The following is a 14,830-nucleotide window of genomic DNA, read 5'->3' as shown; positions in this document are numbered from 1 at the left end:
GGGAGAGAAGCAGAGCCGGGCGGTGTGCTCAGGGGAGGAGGCGGAGCAGAGGTGAGCTGGGGCAGGGAGTTCCCCTGCGTGCCGCCCCCCGCCCCCCCTTACTTGCTGCAGGCGGCCCTCCCTGCGCCCCCCTGCCCCCGCTCCCTCTGCCTAAATGCCAATGACGACCGGGGCGGCCAAAGATCCGGCCGCTGCGGTCACCACCGAAGAAAATGCCACCCCCCCAAATGCTAGTGCCCTAGGCGACCACCTAGGTCGCCTAATAGGTTGCACCGGCCCTGCTCAGAGGGGGCCCTTATGGAGAAAGCCCATCTTGGGCCTCGCCGCAATTATCTCCAACAGCTTTGGCTCGGCCCCGAAAGCAGCAGCAAGTGTAATTCACGAACAGTTTAATTCTGAGGAAATACAGCTGCAGCATTTGGTGCGGCATATGCCCTGGAGCCAAACAAACAATGCCTAGACTCAATGCTAAGCCCCACCTGTCACTCACATGCACTCCTCCTTTCCCGGAATGCAAACCTCACTTAATGGGTCACCCAGGGATTGCCGCCCAGGCCTCGAGGAAACCTCATGCTGCAGCCAAATTTCTGAGATCAATAAACATTCCTTAGGTACCGTGCATACAAAACAAGAGGCCTGCTTGCTTAGCGAGCGTATCCAAGCTAAGCTACCACACCTGTCTGTCTGTCAGCCACGGGGGGTGGGGGTACTGGCTGTCAGAGAAGGGGAGAATTCAGCAAGGGTTTGAAATTAGTTCAGGTGGGGAGCTCTGTTCCTCATCCCGCCCTTGCTGGCTATGATCAAGGTGGATACCGGGAGGAAGAGAAGCCTCCATGAGATGGCAGAGCATGGAAGGAACAGCTGACATCCTGCTCACGTTCTCTTGGGGACCCCGAGCCAGCAAAGTGCATGATTAAAAGATTAGCAAGTAGTCCCGCTGCATTCCAGAAGAGAAGAACTGGCTAATGGGATAGGCTTCCAGGCACTGGGACTGCACCTACACCGAGCCCCACCAAAGCCCTTGGTCATAGGATCCCTTCCCCATGGTGTTACCAGAGTGCTCAGTGTCTGTACACAGATAAGTAGTTGGTTAATGGAGAAGGTGGTGCTTAAGAATGGGTCTTGTAGATGCTGGATTTTGCAAGCCTGATAAAACCCGTGGTGCACTACAGAATGGCTTCACACCCGCTCTTAGCACACATGGAGCAGTTTGCGGGACAGGAGCCTTGCTCTGCTAGCAAAGCTTTTCTCTGCAGTCTATACAACAGGGTCTCCCACCACCCCATCATTTCAGTCCACCACCACCCCTCGCCTAGTCATTCTCCGCCACCCTTCCTTCTACTCCACCTCTCCTCTTCTCTCTGCCCTCATCATCATTTTCTTAATTATCCAGTCTCTCCAGCGCTAGCTTCCATCCTGTCCTCTCCTCTTCCCACACGCCCATTCCACCAAACGTAATCCACCCAGCTCCTCCATAGCCAACTTTTCCCAAGGACTGCCAGGTCGGCTAGGAACCAACGTGCCAGCACAAATCGGAGCCTTCAGATTCCACTGCAAACAAAACCAAGCACTTGTTTTTAATTAAGCCACCACAAAAGACTCTCCCTGGAACAAAAGGAGGAAGTTGCCTCCTTAAGATCTCGCTTTTAGCTGTACAATAATTAGGCTTTGTTTATTGGTTTTACGGCTCCATTTAGAAGCTTTGCTTTTCTCTCTCTCTCTTTCCCTCCCTCACGTTTCCTTTTCCGTTTTATTTTCAGTCAATGTCTTCTTAGACAAAATTCTTGCATCTGCATAAACAACCCCTTTACCACCACAAGCTGCCCACACATCCCAACTGATTGAGCAGACTTTAGCACCAGACCACAGGGCTCCTCTATCAGCAACTCTCTCTGCAGGATGCTCTCCAGCACAAGGGACACTTGTCCGACCTTTGCGTGGTCTCACCGTTAAAAATCCCCTAGGCTCCAAGATCATGGGGGACGGGAGGGTGGTTAGAGTCACACGGAAATTCTAAGGTGAGACCTGCAAAATTCAGTGTCATTTCACCGCCCGGAAATGTTAGTTTTCTGCTCAGGACTCAGTCACGCAATCTGATCCTCGCGGGAGGACTCTGGTTCTGTCCCATTGATTCTAGATACAGGGGGCTTGCCTGCCCCCTATATTCTCTCCCCCCCCTGTAAACCCCTACATTTTAAGTGTATGCTGGTATGCAACTTCAAAACAGCCGGGAGCAAAGATAAAGAGCCAACTTCAAGGCACATCAAGTCCCCGTGCTTGGGGCAGGGCCGGTGTAACCACTAGGAGAACTAGGCGGCCGCCTAGGGCGCCAAGCTTTGGGGGCGCCAAAAAGTGGTGTCCGGCGTCACAGGAGTCAGCTGAGTGGGGCAGGGCGGGGAGCAAGGCCTCCATAACAAACCCACCCCCACAGTGAGGGGCGCCATGCAGGACGGTCAGTGGGAGCCTGCGGCGGAGCAAGGAGGAGACAGCCGACCAGGCGCAGCGACCAGCGCGGCCGAGGGATGGAGCCGTTGGGGAAGGCAGGACGCGGTCCTGAGCTCAGCTGAGCTTTGCCCTCCAACACGCCGCGTCTGGGGCCTGGCGCAGCCACCTCCTGGGGTGAGGGAAAGTGAAACTAAACCCCACAGCACAACAGAGGGGAAAGGGTTGGTGCAGGTGCCGCTTCAAAACACCGACTCCCCCCTTCCCCCCATGGCACTGTGCCAATGTGGGGAGCCGGCCCTAATCCCCAGGGAGATCCTCACTTGCTCCCTGGAAGAGCCTGGCTCTGCCCTCCTTGCCCTTGGGTCCCCCCCGGAGGGCGAAGTACTCAGAGCCTGGGAACGTTTAGAGACGCTGTGAGCTGGGGGCATTCTCAGCCTCCTCCTTGCTCATAGGTTCCCCCGGCCAGAAGGGACAATTGTGATCATCTCCTCTGACCCCCTTGTATTAATTCTAATGAACAATGCCACATTATGCAGTATCAGAGGGGTAGCCGTGTTAGTCTGAATCTGTAAAAAGCAACAGAGGGTCCTGTGGCACCTTTAAGACTAACAGAAGTATTGGGAGCATAAGCTTTCGTGGGTAAGAACCTCACTTCTTCAGATGCAAGTCATCTTGCATCTGAAGAAGTGAGGTTCTTACCCACGAAAGCTTATGCTCCCAATACTTCTGTTAGTCTTAAAGGTGCCACAGGACCCTCTGTTGCTTTTTACATTATGCAGTATTCATTTTTGAAAGTTTATAATAAGCGATGCTCCGGGGGGAGGGGAAGAGGGGGGGGAGCGCAAGGTGGAAGTTTCGCCTAGGGCGCAAAATATCCTTGCACCAGCCCTGGCTTCGGACTCACTTTATCATCAGCTAACAAGATGCCAAATAAACTCAGATACCGGAGACTAACCACCCAAGGGTTTCCCAGCTGGGAGGACACACCCTCCCTCTATTATAGCCATTGCTGGCTATTATGGAGAGATTCCCCCAACCCCTACCCCCGGTGTATCAATTCTGCACAGAATTTGGAGAGGGAAATACAGGTTGCAGGGGGGATGCGTTTGCAGAAGGTACCAGGGGAAGTCAGTCTGTGTGCACATGGCTAGAATGCTTGCTGCAGCTGCAGCATCTCTGTAAACAGTTCTCTTAACGAAGAGACAGTTTCATTTGACAAGCATGGAGTCCTTCCATGTTATTTCCCATGAATACATGAAACACCCAGGGTTTCCCTTATTCTTGGGCCTCTTGTGGCTGCTGCCCCTGCCTAAGAAGCAGGAAGCCTTACATCTGGCTTCCTGTAGGTCACATGCCTGTTCCTCCTCATATGCCAAGACTACAGCCCCGTTTTAGACAGCCATAACAGGCACACTGGGATACATTCATGCACTGCAAGGCCCAATACCCCCCCCCCCCACACACACACACACACTGCATGATGTAGGAGTTTGGGGCAGGCAGAAGGAGAAGACTTCACACAAGTGGAATCTGGGTCTCTCCATGGACTGGAGCCCATGACTTTGCAAGGGACCAGATTTCTTTGACGCAACCCTGGTCCCAGAGGAAGAGTGGCTACTAACAATGGTTATTTTCTAGGTCAGATCACAGGCCAATGCCAATAGAAGCTGGTCACCACAGAGGGACCAGGCGCATGCAACACTGTACTGGAAAGTGCCCAGTTCTTTCCAGTGCAATGAAGATCAGAAAGGAAACCACACAAGCCCCCTCAGCCGTGAACCAGGGCAATGTGGGACAGCAGCAGGAAAACCATTTACACTAGTTGTGCTACTGCACCCAGGACCACTTTCTCTTTTGTCGCTAAAAGGACACAGGTGGATACTGAGACTGAGTTCGAGTTGATATTGAGTCCTAAGAATACCCCAGTGCATGTAGCACGGTTGCTAACCAATTGGGGAAATTATGTACAGGGACAGGGAGAAAGGGCTATTCCACAATCATGCTAGAGGGAACTAAGGCTACTTAAGCACCCAATTTAAACCAGATGAAAAGTTGAGAGAGATTTTCCCCACATGATGCATGATCAACCTGTGGGACTCATTGCCACAAGAGAACACGGGGGGTTAAAAACTTACCAGCATACAAAGACTGGATGTGTATATGGATCATGAGAATATCCAGAGTTCTAACAGTGACAGATGAAAAACCACCAAGAGTTTGGGGAGCAATCGAAACCTACCAGTTAGACCTTAGCAGGTTACCCAGCTTAACAGGGTAGGCTCCAACTACTGGGGGTCAGGAAGAAACTTCCCCTGGGAGCAGGTTATCCCACCTCTGGCTCCTCCAGGGGGCTCTTGCTCCTTTCTCTGAGGCAGCTTTTTGCTGGCTACTGTTGGAGACAGGATACTAGACTAGGTGGTCTGGTCCAGTGTGACAGTTCCTGTGTTCCTCTAGCATAGGTAAAGCAATAGATTCATTCCTGCAAGGTCTGTCAAAGCCATATCTTAGGCCTTGCCTACATGAGAAAAAATGTTGCAGTCTGGGATGTAATTTTAAACGTATATCATTATACCAGTATAACCCCCCATTTGGACACTCTTATTCCAGCATCAAAGTGCTTGTCTTTAGTGTAGCAGATGCAGCTTGGAAAAGGGGTTATGCTAAATAGAAAAAAATCCATTGAGATCAAAATAAGCATCCACACAGGGGTTTACACTGGTATCACAACATCAGTAGAACCATTAAAACTTTCCAGTGTAGCCAAGGCACACACTGACCTAGGTGCAATTCCCTGCTCTGCCACAGACTCCCCATGTGACCCTGGGTAAGTCACTTAGCGCCTCTGTGCCTCAGTTCCCCATTTGTATAATGGGGTAATAGCCCTGCCCTGCCTAGGGCAGTGGTGAGGATAAATACCTAAAAGATTGTGAGGTGCTCAGATTACACTATGGTGACAGAGGCTGGATAAGCACCTAAAACAGACTGAACCTAGATAGGGTTGTGCAGCCTCCTTCTTGCCACTTTTACATGGCTCTTTGCATAAAAATAAAAATGGACTGAGGTTAAAATAATAAAAATTAAAGAACATTTTTCCTCTCTTCTCCACCTGTCTCTCATTCTTGCCTCCTCTCCCCCTCCCTCCCCATTCCTCTCTGAAGCAAATGCATTCAATCTTTTTTGTCTCAGCAAATGGCTTTTAAGTTTTCTCCCGTTCCCTCTAACTTATATTATTTTAATTATTGAAGAGCCCTCTCGCTCATCGCCTGGAACATTAACGCGTTTTAAAAAGGGACCCAGGAAAAAATCAAACTCTATCAGCGATCTGTTTTTCTGTCTCAGCTAACAGCCTCCAGCTCTCCCAGGAGAGCACAAAACTCATTGCAGATTGCGGGGCAAAGGGACCGAGAGGAGGGGGACAAAAAAAAAATTTTGGAGAGAAGACAGTGGGTTCCAAGATGTTGGGGAAGGAAATAGATGCCGTGAACCAGAGCTGGGAACCTGCACTCCAGGTGAAGAGTTTGCTCTTGGTCCACGTTTTCTGCTTGTAGATATTCCACTGCAGCTGCTTCTGCATTTGCATTATATTTACATTTATCTACGCGCTTCCCTGTATCTCTGCCAGTTGCTGCTAAGGGGGCTCTTGTTCAAACACACTTTCTAGCCCAGGGACATTACCGCGTATAAATAAGTGCTCAGCAAAAAAGAAAGTAATTAAAGAGTCCTTGGAATTCTACTGGGATTACATGGAGGTGGGGACAAAAATCAGAACAGAACTTTGTGCATTAGAGACAGCCCTGATCACCCAGAAGGATCAGAGTTTCAAGACTCTTCATTGTTATTTGTCTTATGGTGGCATCTAGGATTCCAGAACACCATGACCGTCCACCCCACTTTTGTAAGAGACAGACCCTTCCCTGAAATGCTTTACAATCTAAATGGGACAAGACAAGTAATACTAATAAGGCTTAGTTCTTATCTAGCACTTTTCATCCATAGATCTCAAAGTGCTTTATAAAGGAGGCTAGTATCCTTAACCCATTTTACAGATGGGGAAACTGAGGCATGAGGAAATGACATGATTTGCCCAAAGTCACATAGAAGGCCAGGGGCAGAACTAGCAATAGAACCCAAGTCTCCTGGGTCCCAGCCCAGTGCTCTATCCACTAGGCCACGTCATGATCCTGATTTTACATATGAGGAAAGTGAGGCACAGAAAAGCCACCTGGCTGCTCAGTGTCACACAAAGGCTTCACAGGAGAACCAGGCATAGAACCCAGAGGTTCCTATGGTAATGCCACATCCTATACATCAACCAACAGGCCAGCCACACAAATGGCTAGACCAAATGGCTAACAAATACTACTCCCTGGGGGAATTCTGTGCCACTGCACGTGCACAGAATTCATGTCAGGCACAGAGTTTTTCCCCACCCCCTCAGAAAATACACTGAGCCAAGAAGTGCTGCAGTCCTGCCTTTCACCCGCCAGAAGCCGTTCTGGTGCCAGAACAGCCCAGCGCCAGCTGCATTCATCACAGCACCCTGACCCCGTGGAGCCAGGTTACGACAGACAGAGTGGGGCACCTGGGGGTCACAGACTGGGATTCAGAAAGGGTAGTGAGGGGACAGACTGGGGTGCAGACCCAGGAGCTAGTAGGGTGACAGCATTGAGCCAGGGGCTGAATGGGAGGGGGGACTGCAGGGCCACATGGGGATGGGGCAGACATGCCTGACTCAATGGGAGAGGCTTGGGGTCAGCCAACATCTGCATGGGGGAGGCTCCCCAACTCCCTTATGATCTCCCCCCCCAAAAAAAAATCCTGTTCCATACTTCTCCCACCCACACACAACAACCCTCCAGGTTCACTCCCAGGCTCCATACCTCTCCCTCAGCTCCTCCATTGCCCCAACTCCCTCAAGCCTTTGAACTGCTTCTGAAGGGTGCAGGAAATACATTTCTGTATTGTAATTTAAATGAATTACTCAAAGTTATGTATTAATATACCTAATAAGGAAACTATTTGTCAAAAAACATTTCCTGATTTTTTTTTTTTTTTTTGGTCTGCAAATGACCAAAATTATTGAAAACTGGCATGATTATATTGTGTTATTTTGACAAATAAAACATGCAGAATTTTAAAATACTGTGCGCAGAATTGTTTATTTTTTTGGTGCAGAATTCCCCCAGGAGTAAAATACTAAGCCTGGCAATAAGATAACACACCAGGTGAGAGAGAAGGCAGTCAGATCAGCTGCTAAAAATCCTCTACGAGGTTGAACTAGGAAGGGTAGGATACTTAGAGACCTAAAGTAAATAATAATTTTCAACAGGAGGTATTGAGCCATAGGAACCGAGCTAGTTCATACCTGGCCTTTCAGAGGGACAAAGCTAGACCGAAGTAGAACCAAAATGCCATTTTTGACCTTACTCAGCCAACTCCCAGCAGGCATGCTGCACCTGCGGGTGGAGCCACAAGCTTTTAGCCCACAACAGCAACACAGGGGTGCCAAGAAGCATCAGTCCATTATGTGACTATTCAAGCCTTGGGTACATTTCCCACAACACCCTCATACGCTACAAATCCTAAGAGCTACAGGATACCGTGAATCCCCTGGAGTACAGTTGCAGTCTTCATAATGGTGTCCTTACCATGACTCTGTAACAGATAGCTGCCTTCATCTCCCAATGATAAACACGTCAAGCTATAGCAATCATTCTGCTCCTCAGGAATTAAGGGAAGATATGATCTCAAGCTTTGGGTATATAATCCATAGCCCATTATCCAATCATCTGCAATAACTGGTGTCATGATGATATACATTAAAATGCCTCAGTGTGCTATCTGTTTGCAGGCAGATGAGTTGAGAGCATCAGTCTATAGATGACAACTGCGTGGAGGGAGTCTCGAACTCATCTGACTGATGCCATCACAACCATGAAAGATGGGAAGGGCTTATCAGCCCACAGAATGCGAGAGCAAACAGAGCCCAAGCAGAATTGTTTCACAGCACTTGTAATCCCCACAGTTAGCTAGAGAGAAAGGATCATCTTAGGGTTAGGGCTCTGCATTCAAACTTGGGAGATCTGGATTCAAATCCTACTTCTGCCACAGACGGCCGAGGTGACTTTGGTCAAGTCACGTCATCTCTCTGGGCCTCAGTTCCCCATCTGTAAAATGGGGATGATAATCCTTCCTTTCTCTCACCCTTGGCTCATCTTGTCTATTCAGATGGTGAGCTCTTTGGGGAAGGGACTATGTGTATATTCGGGGCCTCTACGGGTAGGTCTATATTGCAATCTGAGGCACTACTGCACCACAGGTAGACGTACCCCAAGTCGCAGGGCTAAAAGTAGCCGCCTAGACAAAGCAGCAAGGGCTTCGGTGCAGGCTAGCGATGCGAGTATGCCCGCAGGGTCCCTGCAAGGTTTGTACAACCAACGCCACTGTGGCCGCACTACTATTTTTAGCCAGGCTAGCGTGGGTAGCATTAGCCTATGTATGTTGACCCATGTTGCAATTACACCCCCAACTGCAGCATGGACGTACCCCGAAGGGCTTCTGTCATACAAATAATTACATAGGCTGTAAAGTCAAACACTCCCAAGCTAGAAATGCCAGCATTTAGGCTGGCCTTGCAATCTTCAGTCTGTCCCTTTCCGCACATGCATTACAATATAGTCTATACAGCCAGTCTGTTTAGCCATGGGTTCTCTTTCTCTCTCCGCCACGCCCACCTTTTACAGTCCACCTTTATTTACCCTGCATGGTCTGCTGGGCTGGGCCTGTCCTTTACTTGTACAACTATCACAGTGGGACCCAATCCCATAATGCCATCATAGGCACAGTAGAACACGTCTTGCCGTTTGGAAGCATTTCCGACATGCTTGTTCTCTCCTAGGACGAGGTATAGACTTTACCAAGTCCCTCCATCTGCCAAGCAGTCACCATAAGAACTCAGTGGAACAGTATTTTATTAAAAACCCTGCCAATGACCTCCCTGGAATCCATGCATGACTAAGAGCTGAGTGATGAACAGCTCCAACTGGCCATTAGAACGCTCTGACAACATTCTGCAAAAAGGACTCCTGCAAGTGACTCCTAGGTTGATTTCTGTTGTGCAATTTGTTCATATTAGCAAACCAGTCTCCACCAGATGAGATCTGAGCTCCTGAAAAGGTTACCTGGGTTGGAATTTAGCCACTGGGGCTAACAGACCTGCTTTTATGAAAAGCGCCCCGGGTTTGTTGGCTTCTGTTGTTTTGTTTTAGAAGAACTCGTGGTCAGGACCTCAATTTTATGTGTCGCCCCTAAGAAGGCATCTCTGGCAGCGTGGGGCACTAGCTCATTACCGACCGTGAGAGGAAAAGCACACCCTGCTAAATCAAGCCCCCTTGCAGCACCCTGGGTTTCCCTTGGAGGTGTCCTGTGTCCCCCCACCCCACCCCACCCCACACACACACACAAGCCTGCTAGTTCAGGAGAGCTGCCAAGTTCATGGCCCCAGGCAGTAGAAATGCAACCAAGCAGCAGCATGGCAAGGAGATTAGAAAGGAGTCAGGGGAGGAATTTGCATGTTGTCCCCTGACAGCGTAGCGGTATCGCCAGATAGGGGGTTTCAACACGAGGTACCGACTTTTCTCACTGCACTGTGCAGTGCAACAAAACTCCCCCCATCCCCTAGGAAATTCACAGCTGTTACTAGGTTGCACCCTGTGGTCACTTAGCAGTAGGTCTCTGATCTCCCCCCTGACCTCCCACTCTTAAAAGCACACACCCCTGCAATTGGAGCTAAAGGAGAATCTCCATTAGCAACACCGTGCTTCACCATCCTCACAGCACCCTGGGAGGTGGGGAAGTGCTATCATCCCCCATTTATAAATCATTAGGAATTTGGCCATAACTCTTTCAAAACTTGCCACGGGAACTTTAATGACCTGAGAGGTCAGGACCTCATTTCACACCTGCTCCGGGAGCTGACACTGCATGGAATCCTGCTGGAATGTGGGGAACTAATCAGTGCCATCCGCTGAGCCCCCAATTCCATTTCCTATGGTGCGCCCAGGCTTTCCCTAGGGTCCCTCATCCCGCACCTGTTCAGCTTGGGAGATCACCCCCCAGGGCAGCAGAGCAGTGTTTCTATTTTGAAACTGGCCTTCCAAATCCCTTTCATCATCAGTCTCCTTCTCTCTCACATCCACCGGCAGCATGTCCCCCCAGACACCCAGCTCTGATTAGGCTCCCGAAGTGTCCCAAGACCAGTTGTCTCAATAATGAAGCCGCAAGGCCACGAGGAACATGGGAGTATTCTTCCAGAGGGACACCAAACACGCTTAGTACATTCCACCCATAACCCAACAGGGCTTTGCTCAGTCAATTGTCCTGAGAGAAAGGAGATGCTGCAAGCGTGTTCAAGCAGGCAGGAGGGGTGGGATTCAGATACTCATTCTGGGTGGAGAGGGAGGGACCACAGGACCAGATCAGCATGGGACCACACGGTAACAATATTTTGCCCTGATATAGCGCCTTCTATCAGGGAGCAGGAACTGTGCTCTGCAAACAGTGAGTTAATTTTGCTGCCTGGAGGTTATTACCAACCTGGTGTGTGTGGTCACTGCCCTCTAGTGGAGGAAATTAGAACTGATCATCTGTGTGTCACAGGCCCAGTACCACCACCTGTGATTCGCCTGTAGCTCAAGCACTGGGAGCTTTGGAAAGGAGAGGCTCAGAGCTCTACCTCCAACCAGGGGTGCTGGAACTAGGGGTGCACCAGCACCCCCTGGCTTGACGTGGTTTCCATCATATACAGGGTTTACAGTTTGCTTCCATGGTTCCCAGCACCTGCACTATACAAACTGTTCCAGCACCACTGCCCCAGATGGTAGAAGAGGCAAATGTTTGTAATTTATATTGCCCCACATCTAATCAGTATCTCAGAATCTTTACTGTATTGATCCTCACCTGCGATGCCCAGCAGTGTTATTAACCCCATGGTACAGAGAGACACTAAGTAATTTGCCCAAGGTCCCATAGGAAGTCTGGGAGAGCTGGGCATTGAACGTTGGTCTCCCAAGGCCCAGGCTAGCGCCCCAACCAGTAGGCCAGCCTTCGAGTGTCATTACAAAGGAATTTGTGACTCAGAAGTGACAGGACTTGCCCAAGCTCACACAGCCAATCAGTGGCCCTCACATCTCCATCACAAGGTCCTCCCTTCTGCCTCTAAAATGGACGACGAAAAGTGAACCAGGTAAGCTGCCCTCACAAGGCGAAGGAAATTACCCCACGCATGGAGCAGGGATCTCCCTCCTCCTGTGGGTGAGGAATGCCTTTCACACAGCAAACCTCCCGTTCCCTTCCCCCCACCCACCCACCCCAGCAGCATGCATATCTCTCTCATCTGTAAAGAGAGCCCTACAATAATCCCTCCCCGTGCCCTCCGCAGAGCATCCAATCGCATTAAAATCAGGGGCACGTGAAGGAAAGAACGAAGGGGTGGGGGGAGCCCTTTAACTAAAGGCATCATCGTTGCAGAGTGTGGGGTGGGGAAGGGCAGAACCAGAATCCCCTGGAGAGACGGGGGATTCTTTGGACACCCGCAAAGAGTTTGCTCTCCCCTCCCGCCCACCCTCTTAGCTTCCCCTGCCTGGGAGGGAGCAGTTAGTGCATTTCGTTATTGTTAAAACGCCTGCAATACTTTGTTCTTAACAGTTGCTGGTGGGTTATTTTAGCCGGTACAGCAGAGATTGAACCATCAGTCACCCCACGTGTTCCTTTCCCCGGCCACAAAAGGGGTGGAGGGAAGGCGGGAGGGGTTCCCCTCAGGGGCAGGGCAGGGGATGGCAAGCATGGGACATTACCTTGAACAGGCGCAGAATGTTGGCCACCATGATGGAGACGGAGCTACCCGAGGCACCGATCACCCCCACCACGCGCTCCGGCTTGGTGATGATGGGGGGCCCGCCGTTAATGCACCGCACCTCGGTGCTGTCCTTCTCGATCAAGGCCTGGACAAAGGTCAGCGACTGCTCCAAAGCGTGGGTGTCCCGAGAGCAGGTGTCCAGGATGCGAGCGCCCAGGGTGATGTTCGGGAGCAGGTCGGGGTCGTTGTTGATGCGATCCAGGGCGAAGAGCATGGCCTCCAGCCGGTGAATGCCCTTCTCTTTCTTCAGCTCACCACAGGCCTTGCCCTCGGCGCCCCGGCCGTGCACGGGGAAGAGCCCTCCCAGGGTGATATCCCCGTCGAGGCGGATGGAGTTCATGTGTGGATGCCCCTGGCCCTTTGGTTTAGCCGAGCTGGCCGGGTTCCACCAGCAGCTGCAAGCACTCAGGAGTAGGCAGAAGGAGAGCTGCTCCATGCAAAAATATCCCCGGCTCTTCCCAGGCATCGCCAATGACACGCCCAAACCCTGCCCCGACACGCAGCCTAGAGAGCCATGCGGCACCGAGCCCCCTTCGCCTCCCTGGCTCCGCAGCCCGGCTCCACCTTGAAGACTTACCAAGGAGGGAGCGTGGGGGTAGCGTCTCAGAGAGCCAAGGAAAAGGCAGCGTCAAGTCCGGCTGCAGCCTTTCCGAGGGGACGCAGCATGGTTTCCTTCTCCCCTCTCGGTCACTTTCCCATCAGCAGCTCTGGTCTGCTCCAGAATCCATCTCACGGCAGGCGGCCAAATACAGGAGATTCCTAAGGTGGGCTGGTTTTTACGAGGTCCTTTGCCCAGCCCTTTGGAGGATCCCAGCTGAGCAGCCAGAGGAAGGTGCTGGGCTTGAAGGAGAAGAGGGTGAAGAAACAAACCAACCAAAACCCTCTGTTCCTGTCTCCACAATCCTTGAAAGGGATAAAAAGAGAGAGAGAGAGAGAGAGAGAGAATTAAATAGAGGCATAAAGAGGACATCAGCTATTCAGATCTTTCATCAGGGAGCTCAACAGAAATGAACATGCTAGACCCTGTGGTTCTCTCTAGCTCCCAGCCTGTGCTGCCCAGTGGCACCGCGCTGGGTCTCTCCCTAAATTCTGACCCCGGCTCAGCAGCCACGGAAGAGATGCTGACTGCTCTGGGAGGGGCTTTTCTACAGCCAAGGATCTCAAAGCGTTAATTAAGCCTCACGCCTGACTCTGTTAGGAAAACATTCTCCTCCTTTTACACATGGGGAAACTGAGGCACGGAGAAGGGCGGCAACTGGACGACAGTTACGCAGAGCTGGCGACAGATGGGTGCAAGCCATGTCTCACACCCCAGCCTCATGCTTTAACCACTAGGAAATGCATCCTCACGGCTGTCAGGCCGGAGGGTGCATGCATTACATCAATGTTAACTGGAGTTCGCTGGGCTGGGGAATTACAGGGTCAGGCCCCATTTACTAAGGCTACATCTACACTACAGGGGGGGGTCGATTTAAGATACGCAAATTCAGCTACGCGAATAGCGTAGCTGAATTCGACGTATCGCAGCCGACTTACCCCGCTGTGAGGACCGCGGCAAAATCGACCTCCGCGGCTTCCCGTCGACGGCTCTTACTCCCACCTTCGCTGGTGGAGTAAGAGCGTCGATTCGGGGATCGATTGTCGCGTCCTGATGGGACGCGATAAATCGATCCCCGAGAGGTCGATTTCTACCCGCCGATTCAGGCGGGTAGTGTAGACCAGGCCTAAGAGGCACCATGTCAGCTACAGGAGTTAACCTGCTGAGCTGGGACAATGCATCCCTCCCTCCACCCATCGGGATGGCATTTGCCCTCGGTCTGTTCTATTGGGCACCCACCAGCTCTCCAGAGCCAGCTCTTTTCCTCTAGTCTATTTTCTCCCCTGCTCAAGGCTACTCAGATCAAGAGGAAGCAATGTATGCTGGGAGCGGTAGTCCTTGCGGACTGGGCTTCTGGGGCCACAGACGCCTCATAGTAAATCCACTTGGATGTAAAGAAGAGCAGGGAAGCAGAAGGAACAGGATTGGTGTATGGTACAACCCTGACCTCAGAGAGAGAGTCACACACATCTGTCCGCAAAGAAAGCCCCTCCAGGAGTTGTTAGTCACAGCTGAACACAAATCCTAGGGCACAACCTTCTGTTCCCTCCTTCCTAGAGCAACTCCACGCAAGTGTGCGAACAGCTCCCTCCACTGTGTCACCCATCTCCCCCAGCCTCAGCAGAGATCCAGGGTCCTGGGGACTGGAGGGAGGGGGCAGAGCTGCGTACAGGGAACAAATGGTGACGTTCCTCAATCATGGAGCTGAGAGGCGGATAAGAGCCAAGCAGAGTGCAGCCAGGATCCAATCGGCACTCACGCACACATGCCCCTGACCTGCAGCTGGGTCTGCAGTTCCAATCCTGCAACACTTCCCCGTTCCACAGCAGATCTACCCAAGCTCCTTCTTTCTAATCACAGCCGGGTAAACA

General features: G+C 51.3%; 1 protein-coding gene across 1 annotated transcript in view; it reads right to left on the bottom strand.

The window, feature by feature from the left end:
* Positions 1 to 12,827, bottom strand: part of GRM4 (glutamate metabotropic receptor 4) — a 183,302-nt gene extending 170,475 nt beyond the window's left edge. Inside the window, exon 1 of the mRNA XM_065403414.1 lies at positions 12,300 to 12,827. Within this exon, the coding sequence (XP_065259486.1) occupies positions 12,300 to 12,827 (528 nt within the window). The remainder of the gene's footprint in view (positions 1 to 12,299) is intronic.
* Positions 12,828 to 14,830: the final 2,003 nt, after the last annotated feature.

The sequence above is a fragment of the Emys orbicularis genome, chromosome 4 (genome assembly GCF_028017835.1).
Source record: "Emys orbicularis isolate rEmyOrb1 chromosome 4, rEmyOrb1.hap1, whole genome shotgun sequence".
Lineage (NCBI taxonomy): Eukaryota > Metazoa > Chordata > Testudines > Emydidae > Emys > Emys orbicularis.
This window is presented reverse-complemented; position numbering and strand designations above follow the sequence as displayed.